At 39.2% G+C, this 12,201-nt stretch overlaps 1 protein-coding gene across 1 annotated transcript; it reads left to right on the forward strand.

The window, feature by feature from the left end:
* The first annotated feature begins 314 nt into the window (after positions 1 to 314).
* Positions 315 to 10,442, forward strand: qrfprb (pyroglutamylated RFamide peptide receptor b). The gene is made up of 6 exons (XM_026177179.2): positions 315 to 868; positions 2,081 to 2,239; positions 3,461 to 3,522; positions 4,025 to 4,260; positions 6,210 to 6,307; positions 6,437 to 10,442. Exons 1-6 carry the CDS (start codon positions 502 to 504, stop codon positions 6,832 to 6,834), a joined length of 1,320 nt encoding a protein of 439 aa, XP_026032964.1. The 5' UTR covers positions 315 to 501; the 3' UTR covers positions 6,835 to 10,442.
* Positions 10,443 to 12,201: the final 1,759 nt, after the last annotated feature.

A 12,201-nucleotide genomic window follows, 5' to 3' on the forward strand; every position in this document is an offset into this window, starting at 1 on the left:
CAAGCAAATATGGGGTTTCACTGAATTGCAAATGACTGTACTAGTTTGCTTCATGGAGTTGCCAAAATGGTTTGAAAAATGTCCAGTTAATTTTCTTAATTAGCACCCTGCATGGAGTGTTAACTAAAAAGAGAAAGTTATAGACGGGTTAATTGTTTTAAACTGCGTGTATTTATAGTTTAACAGGACTAAACGATCTAATCTGAGGATAGAGGCATTTAGAGAGCCTATGGTACAACTTCGTCCATTGGCCTGTCACTTTGTCCTCTGACCAGGGCGGGCGCACACACTCACCCGTACGCGCACACGGAGCACTACATAACTGCAGCAGCAGCAACAGCATCGGGGTCTGGTGGATGAACGAGGCGAGGCAGCAACACCCAGATGCGCACCTGTAGGTTAAAAAAGCAGCTTTCCGCTGAGAGCTCCCGCTGATTGATTTCTTTATTTTACTTTCCCCGTGCAGCCAAGTTCGTCTCAAGGTTGAGGACACAGTTCAGGATGGCCGCAGCTTCGACAAATTCGGGGCAGGGCTCCACTAAAATAACTCCTGAAGTGCTGCAGAAGATGCTCCAGTACTACAACCTGAGCCGTCGGGACTTTATCAACGCCTACAACATCCAGCCGCTCGTCTACATCCCCGAGTTACCGTACAGCGCCAAAACCACCTTCGTGATCATGTATGTGGTTATTTTCGTCTTGGCTCTCGCTGGAAATAGTTTGGTCATCTACATAATTGTGAAGAAACGGACGATACAGACGGCGACAGATATTTTTATTTGCTCTCTGGCGGTCAGCGACCTGCTCATCACTTTCTTCTGCATACCGTTTACTTTGCTGCAGAACATCTCCTCTGAATGGTTCGGCGGTGAGTTATGAACTTATATTAAGCCACCAACTTTTTAACAGTACGTCAGGCACGAGGATCGTTTTCTCGATAAGAATAAGATTTAAATATTAAATCGCGAGACTGCTGCTGTGAGGGGATACAATGTGCCATTAGGTTACACCTCGGATTATCCATGACTTTAACTAAGCGCACAAGCTGAATAATAATGACACATGCTGCACCTCAGAAAGATGTCCCTTTCTATAAGCCACAGTACAGCTTCAAAAATGCAATGAATGAAATCTAGTACAGCAGCACATTAAAAAAAGAAATGTGCACATTTCAGGCACCAGAGAGAGTCAGTACAGGGTGGGAAAAACATCCTCGGAGGAATGAACTTTTAAAGAGATTCTTGGAACCCCACCATGAGCTAATGCCTTTAAATGGCAGATAAAGACCTCCTGTCTCTTAAAGGCTAAAAAAAAAAAAAAAACCCAGATGGTTATGAGTCAGAAACCTGAAGGGAGTCACAGCGGGAGGCAAGTGAAGCACCGCTGGCTCCAGACTGCCAGTTGATCATATTTAGTCCCCCAAACCATGCACTGAAGTATTTGTGGATAAGTGGCTGTCGATGTGAACATTTAAATAATTAAATTAACACACTTATAATGTTTTATTCTAAAATTACAGACTGTTTTCTTGTTATGTCCACTTCTGTTACAGCATAGATAATGAAAGCTCATGCTCATATCAACATTTATTTAATGCAATGGATACTGAATATAATGAATACTGGATAATGGATATAACTAGAACAATTTGTTGTTGTTGCTTTTTATTTTTAAAAGGGGTGATTCTATTTGCAGAGTCTTTAAAGTGCTGTCTCCTCACAGTGTGATAGGGTGTTATTTCAATGTCTTATAGTATCTTAAGGCTTGTACATAACTGTATTAACTCTCAGTGATATGAAGCATTAAATCTACAACCTCTAAAAACACTATATGAATCATTACCTCTTGGGCTTGATGTTAAAAATCAGCATGTGGTTACTAAGTGGGAGCTGATATATTAAACAGTTTTTAACACTGACCTGCAGAAATATTGTTAAAAGCTGACAAACAACCTATCATAGCAAGAACATAGCCAGGTCTGAGCTTGTCATTTTAATAAATAGTCATCATAATTTGTAAAATGTTTCTTCTGCATGCTGCATTATATTCATTATTATATTTTTATTTTTTTTACTTGCAGGGGTTCTGGTTTGCAAGACTGTTCCATTCATACAGACTACAGCCATAGTGACAGGCATCCTAACAATGACCTGCATTGCTATTGAGAGATACCAGGGTATTGTATTCCCACTGAAAATGAGGAGGCAGTATTCGTCCAGAAGAGCATACAAGATGCTAGGTATTGATTGTTTACCAGAGTGGCATGTTGTACTTATGCATCCTCTGTTATGTGAGAAATATCGCAGCAATGCTGATTCACAGATAGAAATACATGGGGTTTTACATGTGCGTGTTGCCTACACTGCAAAGCTCAGAATTCTGCATGCCAAATTGACAAGACACTTATCAGAGATTCAAATAAAGCAAGTGTTACTCTCGAGCAAACATGCGTGTGAAATCTTTTTAGTTACACTCTTCTCAGATTCAGCCAGATGCTGAAAAATTGATCAAACAGCACTTTGTAGCGCAAATGGATAATGATCCAAAGTACACTGCAAAAGCAACCCAGGAGCTTATGAAGGCAGAAAATGGGATATTCTTCAATTGGCAGGGGGCTCACCTTATCTCAACTCAACAGGACATTGTGTTTAGTTACTTTAGACAAAACTAAAGGCAGAAAGAAGCACAAACAGGCAGCAACTGAAGATGGCTGCAGCAAAGTCCCAGCAGAGCATCTTAAGGAAGGAAATGCAGGATTTGGTGATGTCCATGGGTTCTAGATCTCTGGCAGTCATTGACTGTAAAGAGTTTTCATCCAAGTATTAAAAAAATAATCCTTAGGCTATATATCTAAAAATGGGTACCCTGTGGGACAGGGTATAAAAATATCGGTAATTCAGCAACAGTTAATACAAATCCTTCCTTAAACCTATTGAGTTAAACCTGAAAGTATGTACACCAATCACATCCTGACTGTTTAATTTAAATAGTTTCTAGGGGAAATAAATTCCCACAAGTATTCAGTGGTGAAGGTTAAGTATTGCCTGCCATTATTTTGTTCTTAATTGGTTATTCTAAATTGGTCACAGGTCTGTAAGTGGGGTTAAGTAACAACCCCCCCCCCACCCCCCACCCCACCCCCCCACCCTCTTTAAGAAATACTCCTTTTAAATTTAAACCATGTCTAAAAAAGTCAATACATTATGCCATACAATGTCTGGTGTTATGGGTTGGGCTTTGCATTATTGGAATAAAGAAGAAAGAAAAATGCAGGTATCTCACAGAGATTGCACACGATTGACAGATTATGAATTACGTAAGAGAGGTATTTAATTATAGGGCTACTGCGACTGCTGTTTGTCACTAAAAAGTTGCTCTCCTTGAAATGCCTTAGCAGACACAGTATTAAAGTTATAGGTTTTCTATTTGATGGTATTAAATACTTGTTTGTTTCTTGCAGGACTTGTATGGATTGCCTCAGTGATAGTGGGCTCACCAATGCTGTTTGTGCAACAGTTAAAGGTAAGTGCCCTTCAAAAAACACATAAGATTGCCTTTTTTAGCTTGAAGAAGGTTCACATTCCTGGTAATCCCTCTGAACACAACAGATGAAAAGACATGTTGGCTTTATCTTAACTTTCCACCTGAATCAGGCTCTAAATTCACTCACAGCAGAGCCACAAATGTTGTGAATAGATGCTTTTTAATTGAGATTTAATTAAAATTTTAAACTACCCTAATTTTAATCTTGTGTTTGGGGTTTGGTTTTATTAAAGCTGTAAAAGTAATCATTTTTAGTTGGTGGGATGGCATAACATGATTATACCATATGCTATGTCCTCTCAGGGAAGCCTACTACTATCAGATGGCTTCCTTGGCACACCAAACCTGTCAGAAAAAAAATGCATCAGTGTGAATCAAATGTAGTAAAGCATTGGATAAAAACCACCCTGTCAGTCAGACCTACTTCAGCTGTCTTGACCGTTCTTCCATGACTAAAAGCTTTTCTTTTTCCATATCTCAGGTGAAGTACGACTTCTTGTACGATCACTACCATGTGTGTTGTCAGGAGAGCTGGAGCTCGGTGACTCACAGGCAGGCGTACACCACCTTCATCATGGTGGCCCTTTTCCTGCTCCCTTTGGCAGCCATGCTATTCCTCTACACATGCATTGGCATAGAGTTGTGGATCCGCAAGAGGGTGGGTGATGCCTCAGTCCTCAGCACCATGAACCACAGGGAGATCAGTAAGATATCAAGGTGGGTTAGACAAGTCTGATGGAGATATTTAACCGCCATATTTATTTGTAGATGACATTTCGTTTCAGTTTGGCCTTGTTTGCATTCCAATTAACAGAACTGAACTGTCAATAGTTGAGGGTGGAAGGTCAAGAATGGGGGCACTGTTGTTGCATTATTGCCCTTGCTGCATGGTCTAGTCATCTTTACAAAAAGAAATGAACCTGCTCTTCAAAAAAAAATAATAATAATTTAAACTATAAACTTTTATTTTATTTTTTATTTTTTTGGTTAATTCAACAGTTAAGCAAAGAAAGAAGAAGAAAAAGAACACCTGTATTTAAAAAATAAGGAGATTAGGTGACATCTACTTGCATGCCATGTTAGTTGTTCATTTTACGCTATTAATATCAGTGCAAGACTGACAGCAATCCAAAGAAATTACAGTTAGATTCAAGGGAAGGACAGAACATTATCTTTACTGACTGAAACTAACATTAACAGGTGGTTTGCAAGAAGATGCAACACCTGCTCTCCGCTGTACTCCACTCTACTCTCCTGGACATAAACTATTAGTCATTTGAGCAATGTTGTTGCTCTTGTGGAGAGAACATGTGAAAGGCAGAGACTGAAATGGGTATATGTTTATACATTTAGGGCCAGGAGAATCGTTAGGGCACTGCACTTAAGATACTTTTGCCACCAGGTAGCATAGTTTGGACCTGCAATATGTGATACTGGCTGAGTTCATTAAAGATTTATTGTATTGTGAAAAAGAAAGCTTTTATAGGACTCTAAGTAAAACTTTAAAGCTTCCATCAGAATTAAGAGATCAAGCAGCAGCCAAGTACTGCTAATCAAATACACTTGATTAACTGACTATCAGCTATGTTCGAGCACCTTATAAAAGTTGAGGTTTTGGCAGTTTGGTGTTCTAAAGTATTTAGGTGTGTCAACACAGTGCCGATTTCTTTACAGCAAATGAAACCCGAGGTCAGACTGTGCAATGCTCAGGGAAACTAGAAAAGATCAAGGAGCTACATCTCAGTTAGCATGTTAAATGTTAATGTTCATGACAGTAGAATTAGAAAGAGATTGGATAAATATGGCTTGGTAGAAGCGTTGCCAGGAGAAAAACTCATCTTTCTAAAAATAAGTTAGGTTAGTGTTTCCAAGATTTCATCTAAAGAAAGCACAAATTTCTAAATAATGTCCTTTGCACAGAGGAGAAAGCACAGATGTTTGGCTGTAATGCACAACACCACATTTGGCAAAAAGCAAACAGAGCGTATCAGAACAAACACATCATACCAACTTTCAAAAACAGTGATGGAGGGTTGATTTGGACTTTTTTTTACAGCTACAGGATCAGAAAACCTTACAGACATCAAGTCAACCATGAAATCCTCTGTATACCAAAGTATTCTGGAGTCAAATTTGAGGCCATTTATCCGACAGCTAAAGCTTGGCCAAAACTGGGTCATACAACAGTACGATGATCCCGAGCACAGAAGCAAATCTCCAACAGTTTTGCTGAGAATAGAAATTACTCAAGGTGTCACAAATGCACAAAGTTCAGACCTCTACCTTACTGGAATGCTGTGGTGGGACCTTAAGGGAGCTGTGCAGGAACAAATATCCAAAATCCTCAATGAACTCAAACAACGTTGTAAAGAAGAATAGGCTAGAATTTCTCCACAAAGATGTGAGAGTTCAGAAAACAGCTTCTTCGAGGTACTGCTGCTAAAGGTGATTACGTCTTTTGAAGAAATTCACACAAATACAGACTCACTTCCACAGTGACTCACTGTTGCATCTCTCTGGTACATTCCAATGCAAGAAGAGTGCCATGATTAATGTTCCTGGTCACACCTGCTTTTTCCCTGCAATAAGACGTGTTACATTTGTGTAGTTTACATTTTTTTATATAACGATTTTGATTTTTTGATTTTTTTTTTAACCTTCTACAGGAAAAAGAAAAGGGCTGTGAAAATGATGATCACCATTGTTCTGCTATTCACAATTTGCTGGGCACCCTTCCACACAGTCCACATGCTGTTTGAATACTGTAAGCATTGCCTGGTGCATTAAGGGGTCTGTGGTTTCAGGAGTAAATAAAAAAAGATCTTGCTTAAGTGCACATTTCCATTTATTAAAAGCCTCAATCCTCTTTATGTGTAATTATCCTGTCCTCCAGATGACCTGGAGAACAAATACGACGGAGTCACACTCAACATGATCATCGCCACTGTTCAGGCCATCGGGTTCTTCAACAGCTTCAACAATCCCATCGTCTACGCCTTCATGAACGAGAACTTCAAGAAGAGTTGCTTTTCCACCCTCTCCCACTGCGTTCGAAAGCCTACCCAGCAGAGTGGCGCTGTGGCGGCGCCTAGACTGAGTGTGCAGTTCATCAAACCCCAAAGTAGAGAAGCCTTCCTGGAGCCAGACGAAGGCAATAGCCTGGAGCCGCACTCAGCAGAGAAGGGCCCTTCGACGTCATCACACGGAGAGAGCTCCCTGGAAATAATGGGAGAGAAAATCTCCACCATTCAAACGGAGCTCCCTGCAAACAGCTCCTCTCAAGTAAAATGAGAAGGAACTGTCCCGGATCTGAGGTGTTTTAACTGCTTACCTTGGATTGCCACGCTTGCTGTCAATTATTTTCACTTGGGGCCAGCAGCTGCAAGGCCATCAAATGTGATTTCAGGTTTCACTGATGTGGCTAAAAGATGCAAAAGTCCAACAGCTTGATAATTTATCTCTGCAGAGCAAGGAGTTAGGGAATGTATTCCCATGCTGGTCAGGAGCGCAGAAGAAAGATTGTTAATGAATATCACAAAGAGACACTTTAACTATAAACTGAGTATAGGGTGATCAGACCCTACTGAGAAATCATTTCCGCTTGTCTCTAAAATCTGGAGGACATTCAGCAGTTCTTCGTGAAAGCATAATGATGCATGAGTGTTCAATGTCACCCCAAATGATCTGAAATTGTATTACGGCACAGCAGGAACTGTTTGGAAATGAAAATGTAGAGGACGTTGCAGAGCTATGCTTTTAGAAGACATGCCTAATCTTTCACCGACAGCTAAATTCGCATTAAGTTTGCATTTGCATTCAAGTCAGCAAAAACACCTCGTTTCAGGTTAATTCAGTTGAAAACCTTTAAGATCAGAGATTAACCTCTTTCCATGAGTCACCATCCTTTAGATACAAATTTTTATTATATCACAGAATGTGTGTAAGCCTATTTTGGACTATTTAATCATAAGCTGAGCAGGTGAAATCATAAGAAAGTAAATATAGCCACTGTACAGTTTAATAAGATTAAATCTCACAATACATGAAGGGATGAATACTAATTTTCAAACCTCTTCGCACTGTCGGCTGTCTTAATACACTGCTTTGCAAGGTTGCTGCTGCATACAAAAATAATCTTCGTCTGAGCTCACAACAACGGGTGCGTCAATCAGAACACACAAACATGGCAAACCCAACACATGCACAACACATTATGTCAGCATTTGAAGTTGTACATCCTTATGTCTTAATAACTGGAAGAAATCTGCACAACGTGTTAAACACAGATCTGCCCCTCTTTGTAGAAACCAGAATCATACAGGAACTAAGTCACAGAAACACAGCAGGAAAGGGTTCAATGGGCTTTGCTTTGATGCTTTTACAGAATGAATCACAGTTTACACAACTGTTCTAACTGTGGAACAGTCAGACTGGGCTGTATCCCTAGTTCAGTCTCTCACTGGCCATTGTTTACACCATGATCCATTATAATTGCCCTAATCTAAAAGGTTCTCTCTTCTGTTGTCCACCACGTCTCCCTCTGTGAGCCATTTTAAATCTTCTATCTTATCCAGCCACTACTAAACAGAATTCTGCTTTCAGGAATATAGATGAAAATATGAACAATAGCACTTGAATAAGCTTGCAAAGCGTATTTTAACAAAACATACAGTCATATTTAATTTCCTAAATGGCTGTCCATCTGACAACATCAATGAAAATTGGAATGGAAGTGGGTGGTCATAAATTTAAGGCTTTCTTAATGACTCAAAGTGCTTTGGACTACAAGCCAAATCGACTCCATTTATAAGTGATGCAGACAGAGTAAAACATTTAGAGGGTAAAACATACTCCACATTTATTCACAATGTAATGTGTGAAGGCTGTAGTCGCTGATGTTTTTTGTGCAAAAAGCAATGCAAACGCGAACACAAAGAAAGTGATCAGTGGTTGTTCTGTTGACCGTCTGAAGAGTTTTAGAAATGCATACTGAATGCTGAACAATGAATGTAAACAAAATGAGGTGTTATCATGACAGAAAGTCTGTCTGCCTTTTATTTTATCACTGACTGTGGAAGAATGAGATGTTCAAAAGAGTGAAACAGCCTAAACCTGCTGGATATACTCGAGCGAGTAAGCGAGGTACAAGTTGTGACTGTGGACTTCTTATAAAAACACAAACAGAAGAGTTTGTAAAGTCGGTCTATGTAATATTTTTGCGACTCTGATGTCTTTAGTGTTAAAGTTTAAGTACCTGTTCATTTTGGTGTTAAACTTTCTGTCTTGGAGCTCATCAATTGTGCTTAAGGGAAAATACATATATATATATATATATTTCTAGGTTATCTATATTTGGCCTAGATTTGCTTTGCACGTTTTTAAGTATTTCATTCCAAAGCCTTAAATAATCCCTGTCAGCGCGGAAGATAATGGTATTGTATATAGACAGGGTCTGCAACGAGACCAGGCTTAGTCTTTAGTGCAGCCCCGGGTAGGGGAGGAGCTTAGCTTCTCTTAAACCATGGCTGTTACCGGTACATACCGGTGTACTGTTGTGAAACTGTGGAAGTTTTAAAAATATTATCAATATGCTACTTTTAGCATGCATTTTGAGTTTTCATGAATCATGCTAAAATTTGCAATAGAGTGCACTACTGTAAATAAGCAGCATCTCTCCGCCTCAGTGGTACTGAACAATCAGACAGCCTTCTTATCTCATTGCTGACAACATGTTGGATATAAAACTGCCCGTTTCTACTATCTAACACACACAACCTTTGCATGACAGGATGCGCACAATCCACGATCCTAAACACAAGTTTCATGCTACATATGAGCGTGCTCACCAGAATCAAATCAGGGTTTCAGAAAAGTTTTAATAGGAGCTCAAATTATGTTTATTCCTTGCAGCCACTTGCAAACGTGTCAGCTGTAGTTAAATCTGTGAAACTGGAGACGCTTATTAAACTCTGAGGAAAGACTCCTACAGCAGCATACAGCAACACATGATTTCAGCTCCTTTTAATCTTTTATCAAACTCAGATTACATGAATTATTGGTGAATCCCATTGATAGCCGCCTAAAGGTGCATAGCATGTGCCTTTTGTGTTCTCTGAGCATGAAGTTCAGGCTTTGCATCAGTTTTAGTATTTTTCTGATTTTTGACTGATTGTGATTGCCCGGATTATCAAATGTAATTGGATGATGCTTCGTGTGTGCTTAAAGCTATGTTTAGTTTAAACAGCTGGGCCCTAATGATGCTTTAATTTTGATGTGTTCTGCAGCCTTTTTGAATCATTTCAGCTGTTGAAACAGCACTGTCTTTGTGTCATGGGACCTCTTGATTTACAAATTTACACAGCACTGAGCAATGCTCTGATGAATAAAAGAGTAAATCAGGAGAAAGCCCCTGCTGTTTTTCTTTGGAGATCAGAAATATGCTGTTCATTTTCAGTAGTATTTCCACTTTATATCTTATTATCCTGTAGTTTATGGCTTTGAAGTAAAAGGCTATAAATGTCTGTCAAATCTTAGCTCTTGGAGAGAAAGCTCACATAAGCAGTAGTATTTTATGCTCTTGATGTAGTAAAATATTCCTCTCTATGGTTACTAAAGCGCTCTGTGGTAAGTAGTCTGTGCTGGTAACAATAGCTTGACTTTACTTTTTACAACTGTGCAGGATTTAAAGATTTCATTGACAATCAACCCATCGTTCATTTAAAAGACCGTGACTGGACTGAAGGATGTTACCAGACGAAGCTTAAAGGAGTGAACGGGAATTCACTGCGACATGTTATCACTTAAGCATGAGCAGGCTATATTTGTGTACGAGAAGACCAGATCGATTACTGCTTATTTCATGAATTATTTCTTGTGCATTAAAGAGCTCTTTCTGTAAATTCCAGGTCTCTGGATATTTTTTTAGAGTCAGAATTCCTTTTGACAGCAAAACTCACTTTTGATACAGTACTGCAAAAAAGTCTTGTGCCACTTCATCTTTTCCAGTTTTTGCTTCCAAAGAGTCTGAGCAATTTCAAATGTTAAAATTTAAAGTGGTCTTGAGCAATCCGGTCTTTAAGTCTGACGTCACTAGCCGTGTCTGGGCCTAAACTCCGCTGCAGGTCCATATATCAAACAATCACTGTGGCATTACTGAGAGTTGAAAAACTGTCTAAAGTCTTTCATCTTTAATAAAAATGATCAGCGTTCTGCTCTACCAGGTGTAACAATTGAGTTTAACATCCAGCCATCCGTGAAAACGGAATTTAACGGAGTTAGAAGTTAGCAGGAAGTTAGCTCTCTAGCTTCCATCTAAATACAATATAGCATGTCCTGACTGTGGGGTTTTGGAAACAAATTAAAACGTACAGCTCTGCTATCACTTCCAACATAAATGAAGACAGAAAACTAAACAGCAGTGACGTTTGTAGGGTTACTGAAGTTTGGCTAGCTGGTATATAATGATGTGCTACGTGACCGCTAGTGACACAGCTATGTTAGCTATAAACAAGCTAATTTTTTTTCCACTCGATAAAAGTTAACGTGAGGGTTCTCGGTGGTCAGGAACAAATGTAATCGCATGGCAGGAGGCTGTAAACGGACCAGACTTCAGTCAGGAGAACAACTGAGATAATCCATCCACAATACGAGGTTAGTCATTCATATACTGCTGCATGGGCTGGGCTGTAGTTACATCGTAAGGTTTTAAAAACTGAGCTTAAATAAATGATTAGTGGTAATAAAAGCCGAGGGAGGTCAACAGTGATCACTGAGTGTTTTAGGAGCTTTTTGAGATTAAATAGAAGAAAATACAAAACATTAAACATGTTAACAACACAAAAGCCATATTAAACGCAGACTACTTTAGGCCCGGAAGTAGGATTCGTCACGTCATCACTTAAAGACCGGATAGTTCGAAAGGTTTTTTAAACGTTTTAGGACACTGGCTCCCTTTTGACTCTTTTATAGTCCAGTCCATGAAGCCGAACATTTCTGGAGGAATGCTTATTGTTTGTTGAACCAGTTAACACTTACCTATGAATCATTCAAGCATACATAAGGCTCTATAGTCAAGGCTTGAACCATGGTTATAATTAAACACAGCAGACAACTTAGCAAAAAAAAAAACATTTTAAATTGCATCTTTAGGCACTTGATTATAAACAGCTTAGATAGATAGAAAAGCTTATACATAGATTTAGAAGCAAAATAAGTAATTTTCATAGCAGTGTATTAAGTTTTATGCTTAAGTCCCACCCTTTTCAGTGCTAAATTTAGACAGTTTGAATAATACTGGAGAGAACAGGCTGGGCATCAAAGTGTAACTACTTTGTTTTCACCTGTTGCTTGAAGAAAGGAAACACCTTCTACTTGTGATCTCAAAAGAAAGAAAAGCAATGTTAAAAAATGTGTTGTGTTACTGTGAATATCTAAGCAAAAGAATATGAACAGTGAGACAGTTTAAACCTTATTGTGATGTTTCAGTTTTTTCCTCCCCTTCTACTCAAAAGAACAGAATTTCTCTTCCAGAGTAGTTATGTGCTTAAGGACACACGCACAGGGGCAAACATTTCTGAAAGAGGTTATTAATGGGACTCGTCAGAATTCAGCTCAACCTGATATCTTGCTGTAGCACCTGTAATGCTAAGCAAACTAACA

Source organism: Astatotilapia calliptera, chromosome 8, assembly GCF_964374335.1.
Source record: "Astatotilapia calliptera chromosome 8, fAstCal68.1, whole genome shotgun sequence".
Lineage (NCBI taxonomy): Eukaryota > Metazoa > Chordata > Actinopteri > Cichliformes > Cichlidae > Astatotilapia > Astatotilapia calliptera.